General features: G+C 32.3%; 1 protein-coding gene across 1 annotated transcript in view; it reads left to right on the top strand.

Moving 5' to 3' along the window:
* LOC145723931 (uncharacterized) overlaps positions 1–27427 on the top strand; it is a 118293-nt gene extending 90866 nt beyond the window's left edge. The window contains exons 3-4 of the mRNA XM_081971992.1: positions 17561–17711; positions 27233–27427. Coding sequence (XP_081828118.1) covers positions 17561–17711; positions 27233–27368 — 287 coding nt within the window. The 3' untranslated portion in view covers positions 27369–27427. The remainder of the gene's footprint in view (positions 1–17560; positions 17712–27232) is intronic.
* The last annotated feature ends 570 nt before the right edge of the window (positions 27428–27997 follow it).

Below are 27997 nucleotides of genomic sequence, written 5' to 3'. Positions count from 1 at the left end.
CACAGTTTAAAAGGACAGTTAAGGAGAAAATCGCCTGAAAAAGACCCTTGGAGTGGGACAATAACTGTTTTAAGCACATTTTTGGAATCCTCATTAAATTTCCTATTCTATAACCTGAAAAAACACTACAAAATTTAGTACAGTCACATGTAGAAAAGCGGTGTTAAAGTTTGAACTGCCAGAAACACAGTTTAAAAGGACAGTTAAGGAGAAAATCGCCTGAAAAACTCACTTAGAGTGGGAAAATCACTCTTTTAAGCACATTTTTGGAATCGTCATTAAATTTCCTATCCAATAACTTGAAAAACACCACAAAATCTAGTACAGTCAGGTAGAAAAGCGGTGTCAAAGTTTGAACTGTCAGAAACACAGATTAAAAGGACAGTTAAGGAGAAAATCGGCTGAAAAACTCCCTTGGAGTGGAAAAATGACTGTTTTAAGCGCATTTTTGAAATAGTCACTAAATTTACTATCCAATAACTTGGAAAACACTGCAAAATTTAGTACAGTCAGGGAGAAAAGCGGTGTCAAAGTTTGAACTGCCAGAAACACAGTTTAAAAGGACAGTTAAGGAGAAAATCGCCTGAAAAACTCACTTGGAGTGGGAAAATCACACTTTTAAGCACATTTTTGGAATCGTCATTAAATTTCCTATTCAATAACTTGAAAAACACTACAAAATTTAGTACAGTCAGGGAGAAAAGCGGTGTCAAAATTTGAGCTGCCAGAAACACAGTTTAAAAGGACAGTTAAGGAGAAAATCGCCTGAAAAAGACCCTTGGAGTGGGACAATAACTGTTTTAAGCACATTTTTGGAATCCTCATTAAATTTCCTATTCTATAACCTGAAAAAACACTACAAAATTTAGTACAGTCACATGTAGAAAAGCGGTGTTAAAGTTTGAACTGCCAGAAACACAGTTTAAAAGAACAGTTAAGGAGAAAATCGCCTGAAAAACTCACTTAGAGTGGGAAAATCACTCTTTTAAGCACATTTTTGGAATCGTCATTAAATTTCCTATCCAATAACTTGAAAAACACTACAAAATCTAGTACAGTCAGGTAGAAAAGCGGTGTCAAAGTTTGAACTGTCAGAAACACAGATTAAAAGGACAGTTAAGGAGAAAATCGGCTGAAAAACTCCCTTGGAGTGGAAAAATGACTGTTTTAAGCGCATTTTTGAAATAGTCACTAAATTTACTATCCAATAACTTGGAAAACACTGCAAAATTTAGTACAGTCAGGGAGAAAAGCGGTGTCAAAGTTTGAACTGCCAGAAACACAGTTTAAAAGGACAGTTAAGGAGAAAATCGCCTGAAAATCTCACTTGGAGTGGGAAAATCACTCTTTTAAGCACATTTTTGGAATCGTCATTAAATGTCCTATCCAATAACTTGAAAAACACTACAAAATTTCGTACAGTCAGGGAGAAAAGCGGTGTCAAAGTTTGACCTGCAAGAAACACAGTTTAAAAGGACAGTTAAGGAGAAAATCACCTGAAAAACTCCCTTGGAGTGGGAAAATCACTCTTTTAAGCGAATTTTTGAAATAGTCATTAAATTTCCTATCCAATAACTTGAAAAACACTACAAAATTTAGTACAGTCAGGTAGAAAAGCTGTGTCAAAGTTTGAACTGCCAGAAACACAGTTTAAAAGGACAGTTAAGGAGAAAATCGCCTGAAAAACTCCCTTGGAGTGGGAAAATGACTGTTTTAAGCGCATTTTTGAAATAGTCACTAAATTTACTATCCAATAACTTGGAAAACACTACAAAATTTAATACAGTCAGGGAGAAAAGCGGTGTCAAAGTTTGAACTGCCAGAAACACAGTTTAAAAGGACAGTTAAGGAGAAAATCGGCTGAAAAACTCCCTTGGAGTGGGAAAATGACTGTTTTAAGCGCATTTTTGAAATAGTCACTAAATTTACTATCCAATAACTTGGAAAACACTGCAAAATTTAGTACAGTCAGGGAGAAAAGCGGTGTCAAAGTTTGAACTGCCAGAAACACAGTTTCGGACAAAATTTGCTTGGAAACCCCCCTTGGAGTGGGAAAATGACTGTTTTAAGCACATTTTTGGAATTCTCATTAAATTCCCTATCCAATAACCTAAAAAAACATTTCAAAATTTGGTACAGTCAGAGAGAAAAGCGGTGTCAAAGTTTGAACTGCCAAAAACACAGTATTTGCAATTTACCACTAGTCATTATAATTTGTCTCTATTACATTAATTTAAAGAGTAAATTATATCTAATTTAAGTATCACCTTTTTATAGTCACGAGAAGAAAATATTACAATAATGATCACACTAGTCCTTTAGTTTGTCATGCCACAACACACACACACCATTACTTTCATATTTAACATTACTCTGAACTTGTGTTGTCTACTTATAGGGACTTTCTAGAATTGTAAATTATTGTATACTTTTATTATTTTACAACCCATGTTGAAGGGCTTTCAATAACCCTAAAAGGCATAAGTTGTGTTGTTCAAAAATATAATAGTAACTTAATATAACATTTCACCAAAATGAATGAAAATGGCATGTTCCTATCCTAACCATCCAAACTTAATAGATAATTGCTTTTTTGTCTTGTAGGGCAGAAGATCAAAGCAAAACTACTTCTCTCTCAATTGTAAAATCTACTCTACTGATACAAGGCACTTGGCTAATTGTAAGAAAAAAATCTAAAATGCAAAATGGATTTAAAATTTAAATGTTTTAAAAAATTATAGTTACTTATACGTAAACTTACGTAAAAATTTATACGTTTAGTGAATTCTTAATGTAAGCTGGCAAACCATTATCAGATCGAACCCCAATATAATTTAACGTATTTTGCAAAACTGTTGTCCTATAATTAATGAAATATGTATAATTTTACTATAACTTTGTCTAAAAGTGCAATAAGATTTATTTTTTAATTATACGATCTCCTAACATTATCCTAGCACTGATTTCAATTTAAAGGCATACCCAACATTTGCACATTATTAATGATTTCAATTATTGACAAATTTTAAGTAAATTTTACAAGTGAAAATCCACAAAAATCAAAAATGCAGTGTCATTTATTCAAATATTAAAATTTGAGAACAAGAATAAAATAAATTTTAACGATATTACACAGACGTGAATCTATTATTACTACCTAACTGACACAAAATCACCATATACCTAATATTCTTTCATTTACTTTAAAACTTAAATGCGCTTAAGGAAAGATCCTTTATTTTCCTTATTTAAGGCAGTTTTCAACTTACAAGATACTTAGCCGAACTTAGAAACTTTAAGGCTTAACTTGAACTTTAATTCCAATCATAAATTATCTATCAACTTGTAGATTTTAGCGTGGTCAATAATTCAAACATTTACTCTCTATGTCATCACTCTTTAGTTAGGTTAAGTCTAAATTAGCAATAGTCCTTTATGATTAGCAACACGTACATAACTAATGTTTTCCCATAGCAAATAATAATCCACATCAATCTACGTTTGCAAATTATCGCTTTGGCATAAACGGAATTGTAAATTTCTAAAGCTCTAAACAGCTTTGTAATTTCGATTAGGTACAGAGAGGTATTAACTGTGGAATATGTCCCAATTAGGTGTTTGAAAGGGGGTGAATTGTTTTTAACCCTCCAAATGAGTTACTTCACTATCCGTGCAAAGCGCCAGCTAATCCCCTACCAAAGTAAATGTACAACTGCCTGCTAAATTAGAGGTAAGCAGATTAAAACTTACACTTAGATTTAGCTGATGGCGTTTAATTAGGGCAACTAAGGATTACTCGAAACCACTCTAGAGAAAGTCGCTATTTATTCAATGAGAGTTAACCCAGGAATATTAAGTTTTCGAGGGCAAAAAACTTATCTTTTCAGGCATATTCGGCTTTAATTAAAACGGAATATCGGCGGTGGGGTATTAAGGAAATATACGGGAAAAGTTGCGGTAAGCAGATTAAAACTTAGACTAAAATTCTATGAAAAGTTTTAATTATATTAACAAGAGATTATAAAAGCTTGTTCGCTTGTACACTCTTCAGGTAAACAAAGTTTGAAATTGAATATAAAAGTGACTGCAAGAACAAAGAAGGCTTTTATCATTTCTAATACGGATTTCCTATCAATTATTCTAGCTACACATCAGATTTCGTTTGCAATTCCAGGCGTAGAACTGTTTTTCCGGCTTGTTCGATCCATCAAAATCCGAGCGGATAAAGATATAGATTTCCACGTTTTTGGCAAATAGACTTATCGACCTCCCTGTACAATTTATTATAACGGATGATTTTCGGAATGTATAAATCGGCACTGATAATATTTACGACAGTCAAAAATAAATATGAAAAAGATCCTTGCTTGGTTTGTTTATATTCATCCTTCAATATAATATATAAAGCAAAACATACATTTTTGCTTATGAAATTCAACTCACTTTCTAGGTTGAGTTGCGACACTTGTCACTTTGCTTTTACCAAAACCATCAATCCATTTCTGACCAAATGCGACGCAATTGATAATAATCCATCCATCACAGGCCTATAATAATTCATCAAGCAAATCGACAGATTTATCTTTCCAGGGCCGACAACTTGAGTGACACGTCACCGATCAATAAGTTTGCAGTCCTGCGTTCCTTTTGTGTCCCCGAGATATTTCTCAATCCGACCGAGATATTTATGGTCAGAGACCCCCTCACCACCGTTTTTGATATATTTTTCAAATGCTTTTTGAATATTGAGTGTATTATTCTGAGTGGCATAATATGCTGTTATTTCAGAACAAACAAGTTTTTTCTTTATTGAAAACCAATTAAGAAAACTGGTTTGGAATCAAAGCTAGATTTAAATATATTGTGTTACTATTTAAAAAATATAAGTATATACCTACAGGGTGGTCCCGTTTTAAATGTCAATAATTCACCATTCGATAGCCCATCAAAAAATAAGTTAACATACATTATGCCATTTTTCTGAAAAGGGCTTCCTAAGGAAAATACAGTTCTTCAAATTTCACTTTGAAAAATCGTTTTTTTTTGTCATAACTGTCAGACCGTTGGATCAAATTTGGAACAAGCACTCTAGAAATTAATACTCATTATGAATGACGTTTGCCAAAATTCTCCAGAAGCGTAGATACAGGAAGATGGTTTTCATGTTTTTGTCTTATTTTCTAGGTGTTTGGATATTTTTCAAAAATTACAGTTTTTTTTAATTTTATTGTTAACGATGAAAAAGAAATTATCTCTTATAAAATTCTAATTTAAAACTTTGTTTCCGAGATAATTCAGTTATTACGTTCAAAGACCCAAAACTAACCCAACCCAACTTTAAAATTGTCTTAGAAACGAAAAATTGACTTAAGAAGCTTAAAAAATTTCATTGTAGCCAGTTTTCATAGTTACCAAATAAACTGAAATTCTTTAGTTGTGAAAATTGATTTAGAAAAGATAAAAATTTATTTCAGAAACTTAAAAATTGTTTGTAACCAGTTTTAATACAAATCGAGAGACTTTTCTAGAATTTTTGATTACAAATTCATACATTTAACTCTTAAAAATTGACTTGAACACCAAAAAGTGACTCTTAACTAATGAAGAGTGACATCAGAAGCTTAAAATTTGCATTTGAACTAAGTTTTCATAATTTAAACACAAATTTCTATATTTTAGTCTTGAAAATAGTCTTAGATACAGGACATTGACATTAGATTCATAAAAATTGTCTTGAAAACTAACTTTTCGTACATTTTACTTTCCTTTTCATTTTCTTAGAATTCTGGACTATTTTTAGTGTTTCAAAACTGCTTTCAGCTTGGAAAATCGAAGTTATTGACATAGCAAACTTAAAAAAACAATTTTTACATTCTCCATAGACTTAAAATATCATTCTAAGCTTTTTTACTATTAAATCAACTTCTAGACACGTCAGTGCTAAAAATTCAAGTATTTCTTAAAAATCTAGACTGTTTTTAGTGCTTTAAGATGCTTCAAGACTATCTTTTGACTTATCAGGCCTAAAAGCCAGTTTGGACACTGTCCATAGTCTTCAAAATGTCATTTCAAGCTTAGCTTCTTTACTATTTCTACACTCATAGGTGCAATAAATTGTAGTATCTCTAAGAAATTCAGACTGTTTTTAGTGCTTTTTAAGACTGAAAAATTATTTCCACAAAGAAGTTTATTCCGTAATAAAAGTAAAAAATGTTGGTACCAAATGCTACGATATTAGTCTTGTGAAATAAAATAGTCCGAAAATTTAATTTACTTCTAGTCTTGTTTCAGAAAATTGAGTTATACACCAATTAAAGTCCTAAAAATAGACTTTTGGACTCTCTTTAGTCCTAGTAAAGTTAGTTTTAACTTTAGAAATCAACTTTTAGATTATTTTTAGTAGCAAAAAATGAGTTTCATGTACAATACAATCTTTGTCTTGATTTCCGGACTGTTTTAAGTTTTTACCAGGAAGGCAGTGTGAGAAAACGAATTATAAGACTATTCCTAGTAGTTAATAACACATTTTTAGACTATTCAGTACAAATTTGTACTCTTACAAGTCTTGAATATTCAGTTTTACACTATAAAACGATTTTTTAAATTGAAATTTGATGGGCTGTATCTTAGAAACGTTTTTCAGAAAAATGACAAAATGCAAGTCAACTTATTTTTTGATTGTCTATCGAATGGTGAATTACTGACACTTAAAACTGGACCACCCTGTATATCATTAAGTTAACTGCCATTTTTATGATTCTTTTGTCATACAAGTGAGGTATTGCTCAGTCCAGAAACAGTAATTCAATTGGTATGGTTTGTTCAGGACTTCAGTAGTGTTCTTGGCCATTTCAAAATGATTCTAGAGGACTCTATCAATTTTAAACAATCCTGGAAGGTTTAGAATGCTGGTAGCTTGTCTATACCTATTTTTGGAAGCATATCATGGAATTCATGGAACGAGGGATATGAGTTGTTAAGAGAAACGTATACAGATTATGACCAAAAACTATTATGGTCATGGTACATTCTGTCAACGATTCCCTTGAGAATCCTATTTTTTGCTTTCGAAAGTTGCTGTTCAGAAATATTTAATTTTAGGGGCCTAAAATACAGTACTAGTTTTCAGCAGTGTTTAATGAAGTCTCAAAACTTGTAAAGTTTAAGACACTTGTAGAGCCCTTTATCATCTCCCTCAAGTGGAAGGTTTAGATACTTATAGAGAATTTTTTAAGTGTCATTTAAAGGTTTCTGGTCTTTCAAAAGGTTTCTGGAGAACTTTGACAATTTCACATACTTTCTAAAAGGTTTACGAACCTTTTGTGGGCTTTTCGCAAATTATAGGAACATCTTGACTGGTATTTAGGAGGCCACTAGCAATTTTGTGATATTAGCTTAATGAGGATACTTGTATAGGATTTTAGCAATTTATGTTTCAGTTTTTAGTTGCTTTGCTTTTTGAGTGTTCTGGAACTAAAAAAATAATCATAAAGGTACCTGGTAATTTTTTGAAATGTTTAATATATTTGGATAAGCATCTGGGTGTTCTAAAAATTAATTAAAAAGTTTGGGACACTTGTAGTGACTTTTGGCTAATTTTGTAAAGGTTTTTAGTAGCATTTAGAGGCCACTGACACTTCGAAAATAAATCTAGAAGCCTCTTAGAACTTCCACAAGAAGATTTAGCACACTTACAGAGGCCTTTAGCTATTTTTACACGGTTTGGGAAAGTATTTAGTTTTAGTATTTCCAAAATGCCTCTGGCAATTTGAAATGATTCCTGGAAAGTATTCTCGGATGCTTGTAATGGATTCTGGTAACTTTTCAGTAGGCCTCTAGCTATTTAAAAAAAATGAAGAGGTTTGGGTCATTTGTAAAGGGTTCTGCCAGTTTTTGAGACGTTTACTGTACTATTTAGAGGATTAGAAACTGTATTTGCATAGGGTTTTGGCATTTTAAAAATGACAAGAGAGTTCTAACAGTTTTTGGAAGGCTTAGAGTAGAGACTCTTGGTACTTTTTAGAGGGCTTAGGATGCTTGTAAGTGCAATTTTTTAAAAAACTCTTGTTGTAATGCCTCTTCTACCATGAAACACCTAAACATAAACGTAAACGGATAAGATAACTGTAGTGGATCGTACATATTGGTTCAAAACGACGTTTTTTTCGTACGTATTTTGATTAATCATAAGATAAACATAACGTTGGAAAAAATAACTTTAACTTTATGTTTACGTTAAGTTAAAACAAGTAGCAACTAACACTAAACAATCCTGAATTGTAAAGAGTAATTTCTCAAAAAGTGACTTGAATAGAACAAAAGGCTTAAAACTGAAACTTTCATGCCACTTTCCCCAAACTTTATAAATTCGAAATGGAAAAACTTTGGCTCTAGTTGAATGGATGAAGCTGGAAAGTGTAGAACTCCGGTTCAGTAACATCGAATTCCAAAGCGACTTTTTCTTAATAAGGATCGTCTAGTTAATTTTTCAGCTGGAAATTTGAGAAGTGATTTATTTATTGAGAGGAAACTGAAAGGAAACACGCCGCAATCGCACTCAAAGATCGATTTAAAGGGCCGCAGTCCCAAGCGGGTCGCGTCTGCTTTCCTAATCCAAATTGAAACTGCCACAATGCCAGAATCCCGTTGTGTCCCGACCCTCACCCAAATGGGGTTTGCTGACTAGATGCAACTGCAACATACACTAGTTGGGATGCAACAAGAGTAAAGGGCTGTTTCGGGTTATTCCTGTGAGAGTGGCTTTTCAATCTTTATCTTTACAGCTTTTACCACCAGTAATTTTGTAAAAATAAATGAAGATGAAAGCAATTTCGGTGAACAATTAGGATATCAATTAAATATACATATTAAAACTTGTTTATTCGAAACATTGAAGAACAAATACAGAGTGAGACTGAACAATGACACACTCCTATTATTTCATAAGTAAAAAGGACATTTTACTAGTTACTGGTTAAATAGCTTTGTAAATACTATTGACACAGCTTTATTAAAATAATAAAAATTATGAAAAAAAACATTCGATTTTACAGGAACTACACACTTAAGTTATACAGGGTGGTCCAGTTTTAAATGTCAATAATTCACCAATCCATAACCAATTAAAAAATAAGTTAACATTCATTATGTCATTTTCCTGAAAAGTGCTTCTTAAGGAAAACAGTCCTTCAAATTTCTGTTAAAAAAATCGTTTTTTTTTTGTCATAACTGTCAGACCGTTGGAGCAATATTGATCAAATTTGGAACAAGCACTTTATTACATGTTATTACGATCAAAGACGACCCAAAACTAACCCAACCCAACTTAAAAATTGTCTTGGAAACGGAAAATTCACTTAAGAAGTTTAAAAAATATTATTGTAGCCAGTTTTCAGTTTTTAAGACTTTAGTTTTGAAAATTGACTTAGAAAAGATAAAAATTTCAGAAGCTTAAAAATTGTGTTTCTAACCAGTTTTCATGCAAATCGAGACTTGTAGACATAAAAACTACTTTTTCAAGAATTTATTATTACTACAAATTCATACATTTAAACCTTAAAAATTGACTTGAACCCCAAAATGTAACTGAACTAATGAAAAGTGACATCAAAAGCTTAAAATTTGCATTTGAAGTAAGTTTTCATAATTTGAAGACAAATTTCAATATTTTAGTCTTGAAAATAGTCTTAGATGCAGGACATCATCATCATAACATTAGATTCATGAAAATTGTCTTGAAAACGAACTTTTCGTGCTTTTTACTTTGCTTTTCATTTTCTTCGAATTCTGGACTATTTTTAGTGCTTCAAAACTGCTTTCAGCTTGGAAAATCGAGTTTCAAGACTATCTTCACCAAGTTATTGACATAGCAAACTTAAGAAACAATTTTTACATTCTCCATAGAATTAAAATGACATTCGAAGCTTTGTCACTATTAAATCGACTTCTAGACACCTCAGTGCTAAAAATTCGGGTATTTCTTATTAAACTAGACTGTTTTTAGTGTTTTAAGGCTGTTTTCAGTGCCTCAAATCGAGTTTCAAGACTATCTTTACAAAGTTTTTGACTTATCAGGCCTAGTGTGTCCACTGACCATAGTCTTGAAAATGTTATTTCAAGCTTCTTCACTATTAAATTGACTTCTACACTCATAGGTGCAATAAATTGTAGCATCTCTAAGAAATTCAAACTGTTTCTAATGCTTTTTAAGACTGAAAAATCGAGTTTAAGACTATTTCCAAAATTCTCTTCTTCAGTAATAAAAATAAAAAATTATGGTACCAAATGCTACAATAATAGTCTTGAGAACTAATTTTTAGAAATAAAATAGTCCGAAAATTTAATTTACTTCTAGACTTGTTGTCCAGTCCAGAAAATTGAGTTGTACACCAATCAAAGTCTTGAAAATATACTTTTGGACACTTTAGTCCTAGTAAAGTCAGTTCTAGCATTAAAAGTCAACTTTTATATTATTTTTAGTACTAAAAAATGAGTTTCATGCACAATACAATCTTTGTCTTGATTTCCGGACTTTTTTTAGTTTTTGAATGCCAGTTTCAGACACTCAACCAGGATGGCAGTCTGAGAAAGCGAATCATAAGACCATTCCTAATAGTAAAAAGCAAGTTTTTAGACTATTCAGTACAAATTTGGACTTTCACAAGTCTTGAATGTTCAGTTTTAAACTATAAAACGATTTTTTAAATGAAAATTGGGAGGACTGTATCTTCCTTAGGAAACGTTTTCCAGAAAAATGACACAATGCAAGTCAACTTATTTTTTGATTGGCTATCAAATGGTGAATTATTGACACTTAAAACTGGACCACCCTGTATATTGGTCTTATATTTAAGAATATAATATATATAATACAAGTTTTTCATCACTTACTGTTTGTAGTAAATCCATTAAGTTTGCTTCAACTTGTGGTTCAAAATCTAATTCACTTTGCAACCGATGTGTACCAATATCAAGACTAAGACTTCTTTAAAACACTATTTCTATTGATGTTATGGTGGGTAATTTGCTTACGAAAAAACAAAAATATATATCACATTTAAGCCTAGAAAATTATAATACATATAACAGTAGCAAAAGACAAAAATTGAATCATATAGAAGCTTATCGTTTGCCACAAAAAGAAGTTCTACAAAAGTTGATATTAGAATTTTTCGGAAACAACTCCCTTTGCAGGAACAAAAAAACTTTCCTTCTTTATAAAACTTCAGAGAAACAGCCCCAATTTTTTCAAACAAACCAATAACCAATATAGGGCGAACCATTTGTATGAAAATGGACCTTTTCCTAAAATAATACCAAAGTGTTTTCGGGTGCCTGGTGTCCTGGACCCTTTTTATAGGGTTACTTTCGGCACGCAAATAACTTATAATAAAATAAATTCAGCCTTTGACTTCCTCGGTTTCTTTTTGTGAAATGTGTGTACAGAAAAGTCCAAAGCGCTTTCAGGCGCTTAATTACGAGTCGAAATAAGGAAAACACGGCCCAACAATGGAAGTAAGTGCTCGAGTTCTGCCTGAAACCTTTTCAATACGCATTTCACTGAAAGGATCGGCCCGAACTGCTTAAAATCAGGGCCCCGAAAGGTACATCGTTAAACAACTAAAAGTACTTAACAGCCACTCGAAATTTAAAAGCGATCCGCCCTTGCAAACAGGACGAGAGACTCTATTCTCCTTCACCCTTCTACGATTCAAGTTAAAAGTTGATGAACTGTGTAAAAGGACTTTTCTGCCCTTAAGGGAGGTTTTATGGAGGTTGTTTCGAATTAGGTTAGGTGTGGCATCACTCAATAATCCTAAACTTGTATTATTTTATTACCCCAGAGTCTGCAACATTTAATCAATTCAATCTAAACGGATTCGGATAAGAGTATAAAGTACCATTGATTATGGTAATTTGCGGTGCTGACTGAAGGGAGAGATATATTTAGGTTAAAATTATTCAGTTCACAAGCGATGTCCGCTAATTACCTGTAATTGAATATGCATATCGCCGGGTGCTTGATTGGGTTATGGCAATCGAATATTGACGAAACGAATTTCCATTTATCATGAAATTTTAAATCAATTCGACCTGGTAGTATCATTTAGTTCAAAGAAATTTCGTTATAATAATTTTTAGCGTATTCTTTTTTTTATTTGTATTTTGTATTACACTAGTATAGTATTACACTATTAGATGAAAAATTGAAAAACAAAACTGGAACTTGATTAAATTTGCAGTGCATTTTTCTGTACTCTGTATATCCATAAAAAATATTGTTTGGAGAAAAGAAAAAATTATACTGTTTTAACAAATAATTTTTTTTTCTAATTTTGGCATATAAAGTGACACTTTTCAAAACTGAGTAGAGTGACAAAACGTTTTACTTTATGTAACTAGTTATGAAAAGTTCATTTCATCACTCCCTGTTTTTATGCATTTCCGTAGAAACATATGGGCGACATGCATCATAACATGTCGTTGTCACAGTTTATACAAGGTGCTATGAAAGTGAATATTTGCGTTAAATCACTTTAAAAGATGGTTTTCACAGCTTTTTGGTCAAAATTAGAAAAAATTATGTATGCAACACGTTTCGAAAATGTCTTGTTGTGTAACTCATTCAAATTGTAGGACCTCGCTGCGCTCGCCCTACAAACATTCATTCGTTACACAAAATCGAACTTTTCGTAACTGGTTACATAAATAGCTATTATTATTACACATATTGTCTACAAATTATAACGGAAGTATTGAACAATTTTGTACCTGCCTTTTCTAAATATAACTTCTCTGCAGTGCGTTTTAATATTATTTTTTATCCGTAAAATTACAAAGAACCTTAATAGCTTTTCTACGTTTTTTAAATTACAAAACTCATTTTCAGACCCTTGATTGCGAATTAAAAGACAAAAAAAGCTAAATTTTCACAACTTTCTAAGAGAGCACCGCCGACCGCTAATTACCAAATTCTGCCTTCAAGGGCAAGATGCTCCACTTTATAAATCTGTCCCTATTAATTAAACAGCCCCAACTAGTTAGGAAGGGTGCGACTCGAAGGGCGAGGAGCAAATCGCGCCCAGATTCGGGTCATTAGCGCCTTTAAGTAGACTCTTAACGCAGTCGAAATTATACCTTCTCTCGGCTTTGTTGTTGCTAAAAGCTCGGTAAGATTACAATTTTCCCCACAAAAAGGAATCGTTTGTCTTTCTTAAATGAAATTTTCTAGATTTAGCAGCCGAACCGTCTAGAAATTTACGAGAATCTGTTTTATTCTTAGAGACAGATTTTGGCAAACTATTCATGTTGTTCAGAGAAAATAAAGTTTTACATTAAAAATAATTCGTGATTTAACCAATACAACAAATCAAATCAAGCTAAAAATACTTGACGAGACACATTATGTTAGTGTCTTGGTATTTGCCATAAAAGTTATTACTACTATATTTCAGATAATCTAGAGGCCCTATTTAACTAATAGAGCTAACAGAGCTCTCAAATATAAATGACCAAAGAGTTAACTGTAGTGATAAGGTATGTTTCAACGAACCATATAATATACTTACCCTTTCTCTTTAGCTGAAAATATACCATTATACAGGGTGGTCCAGTTTTAAATTCATAATTCACCATTCCCAGCCCATTAAAAAATAAGTTGACATGCATTATGTCATTTTCCTGAAAAATGCTTCCTAAGAAAAATACAGTTCTTGAAATTTTCGTGTTTTTTGTCATAACTGTCAAACCTTGTAGCAATTTTGATCAAATTTAGAACAAGCACTTATGAAATTAATACTTATTATGAATGACGTTTGCCAAAATTCTCCAGTAGCGTAGATACAGGAAGATGGATTGATTCTTTACGTCACTGGATATTTTTCAAAAATTTCAGTTTTTTTTTACTTTACTTGTCCAATTTGACAAAATAAGTACCTCTTAAAAAATTCTGATTTGAAGCTTCGTTTACGAGATAATTGAGTTATTACGTTCAAAGACCCAAAATCAACCCAACTTAACTTAAAAATGGTCTTGAAAACATTGAAAATTTACTTAAGAAGCTTAAAACATGTCTTTGTAGCCAGTTTTCATAGTTTCCAGACAAATTGAAAGACTTTAGTTTTGAAAATTGACTTAGAAACCAGTAAGTTTACTTTGAAACGGTGAAATTGACTTGAGAGGCTTAAAAATTGTCTTTTGACCAGTTTTCACAAATTGAAAGATTTTAGCTGTGGCAATTGACTTGGAAACTGTGAAAATTGTCTTGAAAGGCTTAAAAACTGTCTTTGTAGTCAGTCGTTATAGTTTTCAGATAAGTTGAATAACTTTAGTAGTGAAAATTAGGTTGTAGCCATGAAAAACTACTTTATCTACAATTTTTTACTACAAATTCACACATTTCAACCTTGAAAATGGACTTGGACACCAAAAAGTAACTCTAAACCAATGAAAACTGACATCAAAAGCTTAAAATTTCCATTTGAAGTAAGTTTTCATACTCTCAGAAAATATATTTCAATATTTTAATCTTGAAAATAGTCTTAAATACAGGATATTGACATTACATTCATAAAAATTGACTTGAAGACTAACTTTTCAGGTTTGTTTACCTTGCTTTTCATTTTCTTAGAACTCTGGACTATTTTTAAGGCTTTAAAACTGCTTTCAGCTAGGAAAATCGAGTTTTATGGTTATCTTCACCAAGTTTTTGACATAGCAGACTTAAAAAACTATTTTTACATTTTCCATAGGTTTAAACATGCCATTTCACGCTTTGTCAATATTAAATTGACTTCTAGACGCTTCACTTTGCTTTAAGACTGAAAAATCGAATTTAAAAAAAAAATTCTAGTAAAAGTTAAGTTTCAGACTCTTCATAGAGAGTAGTAAACTTTAAGTAAACAATTTTGGCATTAAATGCTACGATATTAGTCTTAAACACTAATTTTTAGAATTAAATTAGTCTAAAAATTCGGACTATTACCAGTGTTTAATTGAATAAAAAAAAAATCCTGATTTTTGACTATTTTCAGTGTCAAAAGTTAACTCGTAAACCTCACAGATGACCAGATTTGAATCCTTTTGAACCATTTTAAAGTAAAAAATACAATAACCCAAGTGGACATTTTTGTCAGTTTTGAATAATATCCAGTAAGCGTAGAAAATAAAGACTATCCCCCTATATCGACGCATTTAAACAATTTTGAAAATGATTGGCTATCGATTGTTGAATTATTGACATTTAAAACCCTGTATTTTTAATATTTTCGTTACATACATATGAATATGTATAAATGAACAATATTGTTAAATTCACTTATATTATTAAAAATTAGTTTTTCAATTTTAATTTATCATTTATTTTCAATTGTCGTTTCTATCACGTGCGTAAAGTGCCTTTCCCGCACTCGACTGATGCCCACACTAGCGTAGCGAGTCAACTTCAGTCAGCGTGCAGGAAAGTATCACTTTCCGCACTTGTTAGGAAAATAACTATAGTTCCACCCATTACCTCTCCGTGAGTAGTTAAGTAACTTATTACTTAAATATACTATTATTAGTCTGGATAGCTCTGATTAAAAATATGAAAATCTACAGGTATTATTATACAGTGTGGAACAGCCAAATGGAATAAATTCGATAACGAATAAATGAGAGCGTGTTGGGAAAAACGCTTGGACACGTCGATTTGTATTTTTAGATGCGCATTTATTAAAAAAAATAAAAATTATATAGGGTGTGTCATGTGACAGTGGCCGATACCAGCTTTCTTATTTTAAATACAACCCCCTGTATATTATTAGTTTTTTGGATTCTTCAGAAAATTTTAGACATAATTCATGTACAATGTCCCATACCTATCTTCAACTGTTTCGGAAATATTAAGTGATTTCAGATGTATTACAACAATTAACAGATAGATAGATAGATACACAATCTTTATTTTTTCATACGAAAAAAAGGCTATCGACCACACGTGGTCTTTCTGCCTATGTTTACAGATTTTTAGTTATTTACAATCTTATTTCTAATCAATATTTACAATTATAGATAAAAAAAAAAAAAAAATTCTATTGGAAGTGCTCCAACAGGGTGGATGCGGGAAAGAGGTAACGGGATTGTCTAGTTGGTCTTGTTAAGCACAGTGGAGTAATTATAGTCCAGTTGTGTGGGTTGTTTTTCCATTTGTTTTGGAGTTGTACGAGTCTGTCAGTTATTTTGGTCACGTTTGTACGTTCATAGAGAAGTTGGTTGGATGGGTTGTGTAGTGGGTTTTCTGGGTGTCTTATTTTGGTTATTAGTCTTAGAGCAATCTGTTCCGTTGTTTGTATGTGTTGTTTAGTTTTCGGAGTTGAGTTTGCCATTAGCATGTTTCCATAGTCTATAAGTGGTCTACAGATGGATTTGTAAATTTGTGTTGCAGTTTTGGTACTGATACCTTTATTTTTGTAGGTTAGTGATCTAAAATGTTTTGTTCTTTTAATGAGTTCAGTTCTTGTATTTTTTACATGTTTAGTAAATTTCATTTTGTTGTCTATAGTCATTCCTAAATATTTAATGTCATTTTTAGGGGTAGTTCTTTGACCATCTGCTGAAACAGTTGGTGAGTCCGGTGTAATTTTATGGTTGGAAAGTAGGAGTTGATTTTTAGTAGCGTTAGGTGTTAGTCTCCATTTGTAAAACCACGTCATTGTGCGATCCGCAATTGTCTGGAGTCTTTCTACTGCTTTTTTAGTAGTTTTATCATGTGTAACGAGTGCCGTGTCGTCCGCGTACTGTAAGATATAAGCTGTATCGTCTATGTGTTTTTTATTTTGAAATCGGTGGTTGTATATATCATGGCAGTAGATATTATATAAGAAAGGCGAAAGTGGTGAACCTTGCGGAAGGGCTTGTTCAGGACAAAATGGGAATGAGAAGGTATTGTCTATGCATACCTCTAATTGTCTGTTGTTAAGTAGGTTTTTAACAATTAACATTAAAAAAAGAAAATTATTTTATTTCACAAATTCGCTACATTACACTCAATACTTATTTTCACGAACATTTTGAACATCTTTTACATTGAAATTAAAGTTTTTTTGTTTTTTTTTACATTATTTGTGAAATAAAATAATTTTATTTTTTTAATGTTAATTGTTGTAATACATCTGAAAACACTTAATATTTCCGAAACAGTTGAAGATAGGTATGGGACATTGTACATGAATTATGTCTAGAATTTTCTGAAGAATCCAAAAAACTAATAATATACAGGGGGTTGTATTTAAAATAAGAAAGTTGGTATCGGCCACTGTCACATGACACACTCTATATAATTTTTATTTTTTTTAATAAATGCGCATCTAAAAATACAAATCGACGTGTCCAAGCGTTTTTCCCAACACGCTCTCATTTATTCGTTATCGAATTTATTCCATTTGGCTGTTCCACACTGTATGATCTCAATGAAACACTACTGCAAGTAATAAAAAAATAAGACCTACCAATTTAGTAGAGTGAAATCTACATTAAGCTGTGTTTTTATAAACTTTTTCATCAATTTTATCGTTGTTTGTAGGAGAAAAACCATTCCCCTGTGAATGGAAGGGGTGCGGTAAAAAGTTCGCACGTTCCGACGAACTGGCCAGGCACACGCGCACCCACACCGGAGAGAAAAACTTTGCGTGCCCTGTCTGCAATAAAAAGTTTATGAGGAGCGACCATTTGACGTGAGTATAGTCGTTTATTAAAAGCCCATTCTGATGCTCGCAAAAACTCCCTTACCGCTTGTTTTCCACCCTCGAAAAGTTTGCTCAAGTAATGAACCGCTCGCGTTCTTTATTATTATTAAATCTTCAACGATCAAGTGGTGTAATATCGCCTAAAGAGATTGTCCAAAATTTTAGACGAAGAGTTTTTTTTCGTTTTCTACTTTTAAGCAGGAAAAAACCTGGATATCTAGCAGAGATTTCGCCCAGAAAAATTATCCAGTACAGAGGAGGAGGACAGAGTTCAGCACTGAATGTTGTTTTGAGAGGTTGAATTTCCAAGTAAACGCTTATGAAATGTTGTAGATAACTGAAATGGTATAAAACTAAACCTAACTAAATATAAAAATTCCGGAATGCGGATAGTTACAGCACAAACAAAAAATAATTTTAACAAAGTTGCAACAAATTTAGAATACAGTATAACATTATGAGCAAATTGATCAAACTAAACCTAACTAAATATAAAAATTCCGGAATGCGGATAGTTACAGCACAAACAAAAAATAATTTTAACAAAGTTGCAACAAATTTAGAATACAGTATAACATTATGAGCAAATTGATCAAACTAAACCTAACTAAATATAAAAATTCCGGAATGCGGATAGTTACAGCACAAACAAAAAATAATTTTAACAAAGTTGCAACCAATTCAGAATACAGTATAACATTATGAGCAAATTGATCAACTATTCAACCCTAAAATCACCGTTTATCTAAAGCCTAAAGCTTTTTCTGCAAAAACGCCTTTACTGTACGTTTTCCACCCTCGAAATGTTTGCCCAAGTAATGATCTGCTCGCGCTCAATATTATTATTATCAAATCCCGCAAACCACCTCAAAAGGTCTAATCCTCACTTATCGGGATTAGCAAATAACATTACAAACAAACGAGCCCACATATTCTCTGTTTAACTACCGTCTAAGGTTACATTTGAAAAGCTGATTCGACTGATTGCTCGAAGCAGATTATTAAACTAACACGACGGAATTCATAGGGAGGCAACAATGGCTTTATTAATCTGGAGAGTTGTTCCAAGGCCACGCTCAGTTTAACTAATGCAGAATGCGACAATTACGAAGGTAAACATGGAATTTCTACTCCAGCCAATTATGGAAATTTCACTTGGATAGAGATCCAGTCACTGGTTGCGCCACCAATTAGAGCTATTAACTTATATCAACCTGTTTATAATTCACGTTAGTCTTTGAACCGTTACATAGAGAAGCCATTTGTTAAAAACGTTGCAGAAAATATGGTTTTCAAGTTTCTATTAGTTTTTGCGCAACTAGGGAGGAAAGTGCAACTTTTGCTTTCCGCTTCGCTGCAAAAAGCAGTTTACTCCAGAGTTGCGCATCTAATTTTTTCTAAGACCAATATTATATTTTATGATGAAAAACAGCAGTTTAATACTGTGTGTAACACAACCGTGTTATATGAAGCACGAGACCTGTCTAAGCGCCCGAGAGAGGAAGAGGAGTTTTAGAGGTTATGTAGTTTAAGTTAAGAGGTTACGGATTTTTTCCCGAACTGATGTTTTGGCTTTGTCTTTTGATTTTCTTTTTTTTGTTATAATAAAGTATTAATTAAAGTCTACAACCAGTGTCTGCTTCTCTGAAACAACAGAGCATAACGGTGGCCCGTTACATGTGTCAATAATCGGGGATGTCTGGATGAAAAACGAGGTGTTGTCACTTTTCCTCCCTAACGAGTATTTTCACACATTTTCATTCCTCAAATAAGGGAGGAAAGTTTTATTTTCTATAAGGTTTGTAGGAAATGACCTATAGAACCAGTTGTAGTGCAACTATTCCGCTACTGGCATGGTAAATACCTTTAAGTTGTCAAACCAAATTATACGGCTAATTATATGCCATTTTAAAAAAATTTCTTTCTCTCCCAAAGATATTCAAAGAAACCCGAAAATTTGGATATTAATTTTTACTGCCTATTCCCTTGATTTGATTTTGATATGGTTCGGGACTTTTTGATAATCGACCCATATGGTCTTCGGGCGGGTTTAGGATCGGCCAAGAATGCCCTTGGGATAAGTAGCCCTATTCCACAAGGTACTTTTTGAGCACGGAGTGGATTCTGTCTGGGGATCGTTGACAAATTTTAATTCCTCACATTTTTTTTTTTTTAATTAATTTGTATACTAGTCCACTATTTTATTTTATTTTATTAAACTGTTTGTTAATAGTACCTAACTTACAGAAATTAAGTCTCTCGTCAGATTTTTAGCTGCTGAAGATTATATAGGTAGAAACCGATCCACCAAAAGGATTATTATTAATAAAAACTTGCACGAAGAATACACCCTCTTTTTGTGAATAACCTAAATTAGTATGTATTTTTTGTCGATTTCTTTTACGAGATAACTGAAAATATATAATAATTTACTTTTGCCACTTTTTCTCTTCTACAACATATGGCAGTATCATATTTGAGATCCAGGGTTACTATCACCAACTGTCATTTCTCATATGGGCGAAATATTTGATTTTCACACTTTCGATTACAGCTTCTGTTTCTGATTACGATAATGTATCATGTAATATGGTTTCATTCTTTAATTTTGCGGAAATAACAAATATAATGTTTTTATTGTTGTATGAGGTAATTAAAGTATTGTAGTTAGTAATTGAAGAAGCTCATTAATCAACATTCCGAACACATTTCGAACCAAATTAGTGTAATTTGTCAGTTTGACAACATTGCTAACGCATTTCATATCATTCTGCTAGATTTGTGAGATTGCCAACATTCTGAACACATTTCTAATCAAATTGGAAATATTTTTCATTTTGACAACATTTTCGAATAGTGTTAATTTTGTTACAATATTTTGAGAAACAGTCACAATTTTTTAAATTCTAACATAATTTTCAAAGAAACAAACAAATATCAATTACCGTAATTTACCTTCCAATTCAAATTTGACTTCAAATCACTAATTTCAGTAGTTTACTGATTTTACAAATGCCAATTTTGTGGCATAATTTCAGAAGTTTTCTAGTCGACATTTGGTATAAAATAACTAATTTTGGTAATCTACCGATTTTACAATTGTCATTTTAGAAGCCTAAATTTACAATAACACTAATTGCATTGTCATTTTTTTTATCGCTACTAAAACACCAATTTAGGTATTACATATGAACGAATTTAGTCGATTTCTCGTCTCTTTCGGTTAGAATAATCCTTCATTCGCTAAACCCCAAGTCTTGGCTACTAGATGTCATTTGAACAAAATTCTATTAGGTTCTTATGCTTCTGATATTGTAATTTCAGTCTGAGAACCATACTTTGGAAAGTGATGTAGAGTTGCTAATTAGATAATATTATTATATTGAAAAACTTGTCTATTATAAACGAAAACAAATCACTGTTGTTGTTTTTTTTTGCAAATTTATGATATATTGTGTCACTACCAGTGACATAAGCAAACCAGAACCTCTTAACGGAAAATACGGTTTACAAGTTTCTATTAGTTATATTTGCGCAACTAGGGAGGAAAGTGCAACTTTTGCTTTCCGCTTCGCTGCAAAAAGCAGTTTACTCCAGAGTAAAAGACCAATATTATATTTTATGAGAAAAAACAGCAGTTTAATACTGTGTCAATAATCGGGGATGTCTGGATGAAAAACGAGGTGTTGTCACTTTTCCTCCCTAACGAGTATTTTCACACATTTTCATTCCTCAAATAAGGGAGGAAAGTTTTATTTTCTATAAGGTTTGTAGGAAAAGACCTATAGAACCAGTTGTAGTGCAACTATTCCGCTACTGGCATGGTAAATACCTTTAAGTTGTCAAACCAAATTATACGGCTAATAATATGCCATTTTAAAAAAATTTCTTTCTCTCCCAAAGATATTCAAAGAAACCCGAAAATTTGGATATTAATTTTTACTGCCTATTCCCTTGATTTGATTTTGATATGGTTCGGAACTTTTTGATAATCGACCCATATGGTCTTCGGGCGGGTTTAGGATCGGCAAAGAATGCCCTTGGGATAAGTAGCCCTATTCCACAAGGTACTTTTTGAGCACGGAGTGGATTCTGTCTGGGGATCGTTGACAAATTTTAATTCCTCACATTTTTTTTTTAAATTAATTTGTATACTAGTCCACTATTTTATTTTATTTTATTAAACTGTTTGTTAATAGTACCTAACTTACAGAAATTAAGTCTCTCGTCAGATTTTTAGGTGCTGAAGATCACTTTATAGGTAGAAACCGGTCCATCAAAAGGATTATTAATAAAAACTTGCACGAAGAATACACCCTCTTTTTGTGAAAAACCTAAATTAGTATGTATTTTTTGTCGATTTCTTTTACGAGATAACTGAAAATATATAATAATTTACTTTTGCCACTTTTTCTCTTCTACAACATATGGCAGTATTATATTTGAGATCCACGGTTACTATCACCAACTGTCATTTCTCATATGGGCAAAATATTTTATTTTTACACTTTCGATTACAGCTTCTGTTTCTGATTACGATACTGTATCATGTAATATGGTTTCATTCTATAATTTTGCGGAAATAACAAATATAATGTTTTTATTGTTGTATGAGGTAATTAAAGTATTGTAGTTAGTAATTGAAGAAGCTGATTAATCAACATTCCGAACACATTTCGAACCAAATTAGTGTAATTTGTCAGTTTGACAACATTACTAACGCATTTCATACCATTCTGCTAGATTTGTGAGATTGCCAACATTCTGAACACATTTTCAACCAAATTACTATAATTTGTGTTTTGCAACATTGCAAACACATTTCTAATCAAATTGGAAATATTTTTCATTTTGGCAACCTTTTTGAATAGTGTTAATTTTGTTACAATAGTTTGAGGAACGGTCACAATTTTTTAAATTCTAACATAATTTTCAAAGAAACAAACAAATATCAATTACCGTAATTTACCTTCCAATTCAAATTTGACTTCAAATCACTAATTTCAGTAATTTAGTGATTTTACAAATGCCAATTTTGTGGCAAAATTTCAGAAGTTTTCTAGTCGACATTTGGTATAAAATAACTAACTTCAGTAATCTACCGAATTTACAATTGTCATTTTAGTAGCCTAAATTTACAATAACACTAATTATATTGTCATTTTTTTTGTCGCTACTAAAACACCAATTTAGGTATAACATATGAACGAATTTAGTCGATTTCTCGTCTCTTTCGGTTAGAATAATCCTTCATTCACTAAACCCCAAGTCTTGGCTAGTAGATGTCATTTGAACAAAATTCTATTAGGTTCTTATGCTTCTGATATTGTAATTTCAATCTGAGAACCATACTTTAGAAAGTGATGTAAAGTTGCTAATTAGATAATATTATTATATTGAAAAACTTGTCTATTATAAACGAAAACAAATCCTTGTTTTTTTTATTTGCAAATTAATGAAATACTTGTGTCACTAACAGTGACATAAGCAAACCAGAACCTCTTAACGAAGATAAAGTAATCTTCGCTTGAAGAAACTCGAAATCGTAAGGTGTCACTTAAATTTTCTTTTGATTTTGTCTACTGAGATCATATTCGGAATTACCTATGTGTTTTTACATGGATGATTCTCTTGACTGGTTTCCTAAGTTAACTGTTAAAGTTACTTGCACTCTGGTGGAACTAAATTTTCAATTTTAAGATGCAAAATCAATATTCTTTATGCTAAAAAGTTAGAAAGTGGGTCGCATATATAATAAAATCGGCACATACACACACACACCACGTTTGCTTTGATCTTTAGACTCGCCTTTGGAGGACACGAGCGAGGTTATTCAATTACCTGCAGCGTAATCGGGAAAGTGCTCGCTTTGAACCGATTAGAACCTCGAGTGTTGTAACGTTTACGAAGTTATGCCCATAGGTTTGGAAATTTGCCTAACGAATATCTATCCGGTGTATTCGTCAGGATTTTAACCCCTACTCAAATCCTTCCTAAACTCATTTATCAAGGTAGCTAACTTAAAAGAGTGATTGTTTGAAAACGCACCCCCTCGGGAGAATAATCTCGTCCTTACAGGCTTTGTTAAGAAAGCACCGAATAAAGGGCTTATCTTATTATTAGACACTCGAAAGTTAGTTAACGCAACGAAGGGCTTTGATTATAACGTCAAGTACTACTCGAAACCGGCCCTTTCTAATCGAATTTTGTTCTGGATAAATATAATTGGAAATATGTTCCGGTTTACGGGCAATTATTTCCTCTAGGGTTGTTCCTTTATCACTGTGTTGATGGTAATTTTTGAGTACACTCTAGCAGATTCTAGATTGTATAACAATGTTTATTAAGTAAGTGTATCATTCAATTAGTTGTTCAAGTTTCATCTTCAGTAGTAATTTTATTGTTGTTATTGTGTAAGTTGTATAATATTATTGCGTGTACGAGAGGTCGAGGATGACTCCAAGGTATATCGGAGGATTATTGTGACGAAATGTATTTCCTTTAAAGAGCTCTTTTAATATCATCTTTTTATACAGGGTGGTCCAGTTTTAAATGTCAATAATTTACCATTGCATGGCCCATTAAAAAATAAGTTGACATGCATTATGTCATTTTCCTGAAAAATGCTTCCTAAGAAAAATACAGTCCTTCAAATTTTCGTGTTTTTTGTCATAACTGTCGAACCGTTGTTTTGATCAAATTGATCAAATTTGGAATAAGCACTTATGAAATTAATACTTATTATGAATGGCGTTTGCCAAAATTCTCCAGTAGCGTAGATACAGGAAGATGGTTAAGGCCTGATTCTCTACGTCATTGGATATTTTTCAAAAATTTCATTTTTTTTACTTTACTTGTCCAATTTGACAAAATAAGTACCTCTTATAAAATTCTGATTTGAAGCTTAGTTTACGAGATAATTGAGTTATTACATTCAAAGACCCTAAATCAACCCAACTTAACTTAAAAATGGTCTTGAAAACAGTGAAAATTTACTTAAAAAGCTTAAAACATGTCTTTTTAGTCAGTTTTCATAGTTTCCAGACAAATTGAAAGACTTTAGTTTTGAAAATTGACTTAGAAACCAGTGAGTTTACTTTGAAACGGTGAAAATTGACTTGAAAACAATGAAAATTTACTTAAAAAGCTTAAAACATGTCTTTTTAGTCAGTTTTCATACTTTCCAGACAAATTGAAAGACTTTAGTTTTGAAAATTGACTTAGAAACCAGTGAGTTTACTTTGAAACGGTGAAAATTGACTTGAGAGGCTTAAAATTTGTCTTTTGACCAGTTTTCACAAATTGAAAGATTTTAGCCTTGGCAATTGACTTGGAAACTGTGAAAATTGTCTTGAAAGGCTTAAAAACTGTCTTTGTAGTCAGTCGTTATAGTTTTCAGATAAGTTGAATAACTTTAGTAGTGAAAATTAGGTTGTAGTCATGAAAAACTACTTTATCTACAATTTTTTACTACAAATTCACACATTTCAGTCTTGAAAATTGACTTGGACACCAAAAAGTAACTCTAAAACAATGAAAAGTGACATCAAAAGCTTAAAATTTCCATTGGAAGTAGGTTTTCATAACTTGAAAATACATTCCAGTATTTGAGTCTTGAAAATAGTCTTAAACACAGGATATTGACATTAGATTGATAAAAATTGACTTGAAGACTAACTTTTCAGGTTTGTTTAGCTTTTCTGAACTATTTTTAGGGCTTTAAAACTGCTTTCAGCTAGGAAAATCGAGTTTTAGGGTTACCTTCACCTAGTTTTTGACATAGGAGACTTAAAAAACTATTTTTACATTTTCCATAGATTTAAACATGCCATTTCACGCTTTGTCAGTATTAAATTGACTTCTAGACGCTTCACTTTGCTTTAAGACTGAAAAATCGAATTTTAAACAATTTTTTATAGTAAAAGTTAAGTTTCAGACTCTTAACACTAATTTTTAGAATTAAATTAGTCCAAAAATTCGGACTGTTACCAGTTTTTAATCGAATAAAAAAATGCTGATTTTTGACTATTTTCAGTGTCAAAAATTAACTCGTAAACCTCACAGATGACCACATGATCGTTTTGAACCATTTTAAAGTAAAAAATACAATAACCCAAGTAGACATTTTTGTCAATTTTGAATAATATCCAGTAAGCGTAGAAAATAAAGACTATCCCCCTAGATCGACGCATTTAAACCATTTGGAAGGTCTGTGTCTTCCTTAGGAAGCGTTCTTCAGGAAAATGACATAATGCATGTCAACTTATTTTTTGATTGGCTATCCATTGGTGAATTATTGACATTTAAAACTGGAGCACCCTGTATAAAAAAGAGACTCAAGACAACTAGATCTGTAAAAATGTTGGATAACTCTTCAGACGAGAGAAATTTTAGTTAACCATTTTTTTTTGCTGGGTTATCCAGGTGTATCAGAAGCTTCTCCATGTAAGTTATCCAATAACACTTCCACTTCCTTTCGTTGCCTTATCCAGTTTGGATAATGTGAAAATTGCGGAAAAATTAGAGTCAACGAAGCACCGACCTTTTAGGAACGTCGGAGAGTGGACACACAAACACTAATTGCAAAAAATATTGTCACGTTTAAAGTGTAAAGCCTATTTGGCACAGCAAGTTAAACGAACCCCTTTACCAAAATCTTGTTTCAGAGGTAGAATCAAACCAGTGGATAGAAAAAAAATACTTTAATGACTAAATAGCAGTTAAAACTAAATGACAAAATGGTTGGTCGGAATCGAAATAAATCGTTTAAACATAATCCCCAAAAGTAACACTTTAAACAATAACATGCACAAATTACTACAATAATAAAACCATACTTTTGTTAAACAATTATAAGTGCTTTCTGGAGGGTTTGGCTCTCGCAATTATTATAATTTGAGAAATGGTTTACTATTTCATTAATTTACGAACCCGGTGCAAAATTCAGGACTACTACATGGTCTGGCACGAGACGGAGTTTTCTGGCTGTCTTCTACCGTCTAAGCCTTATTTATACCAAATTGAATCAGTGACGAAATCTATCGTTTGTAGCTTGTTTTCATATTCCTGCATAGCAAATTTAAATATTAATTTAATTTTCTTATATCTATGACAATGAGCTAAATTAAAATAAAATTGTTCAATGACGTTTAAAAAGTGTATTGATGGGTGGATGAGCAGTAGTTGGCAAAACGTCCTACTTATTGTACTAGTGTTCGATTGAGTGTAGTATTTATGCCCTTTAAACGATTGTGACAACTAAGCAAAACTGTGTAATAAATAATAGTAAAAGTTGCTCTATCAAACTAAAAAGAAACTTATGTCTGAAACTGAACTAAAACGGGTAATTTTTTGTAACAAACTTAAGGTGCCATTGATTTTGAACCTCGAGAAATTTCGTTCTTTTCTTAGATCCGAAATTCCCTCTCGGGAGCTAAGTTGAAGCACCGAGAGCAAATAATCTAGTCGAGGATGGGACATGTCCTGAAATAGTTTGTTTTAATTTTCAGCAAACACGCCCGGAGGCATCCGGACTTCGACGCTTCAGTTTTGCGGCAACGACGGGCGCCGAACCGGACTTTTTCGATCAACTCCAGCGACGGCACCCCCTCCGACGTGCTGTCGGACTCCATGTCGAGCCCCTAAGCGAGATAATATATACGTGTTGTGTAAATAGGAAAATATATTGTATACTGCTTCTGTTACGTCTTTGTGTCTTTCATTTCTGACAGGAGATGGGCGGTTATGACGTATTCTTTTGCCGCAAAACATCATGTAGGGTCCTTTATATTAAGTGGAAATAGACGTGACAAATTTACTGGAACAACTAGTCATCAAAATGATGGAGGAGTGGGTTTAAAAGGTCTGTCAAAAATTTATCAAAAACAATCTGAAAAAACAAAGAAACTTAAAGACAGACTTCTTCATACACCAAAATTAAGTTGTAGGCTTGCTCTCCAACAATATTGGATTAGGTTTTTCCAACTGTTTAAGTATAACAAAGATTACTCAGTCTTCAAAAGTTTCACCAAACCACCCTGTATAAGATACTGCTGCATCTTGATGTTTAGCAAAAAATTAGTTATCATTTGTTGAGGCCAATTGCTATTCAAGAGACCTGACAACTTACTTACTTACTTATAAGTTTTATACAAGATGATTGTTTATATTTTGCTCTGTTAATAATCTGTCAGCATAGTTTCAATTATTAGCAAAATTGCAGTACTTTTCTTGAACCGTTAGAATCTGATGTTAAAATGTTTTGAATACCTAAA

The sequence above is a fragment of the Ips typographus genome, linkage group LG1 (assembly GCF_016097725.1).
Source record: "Ips typographus isolate SLU linkage group LG1, UJ_Ityp_2.0, whole genome shotgun sequence".
Taxonomy (NCBI): Eukaryota; Metazoa; Arthropoda; class Insecta; order Coleoptera; family Curculionidae; genus Ips; species Ips typographus.
This window is presented reverse-complemented; position numbering and strand designations above follow the sequence as displayed.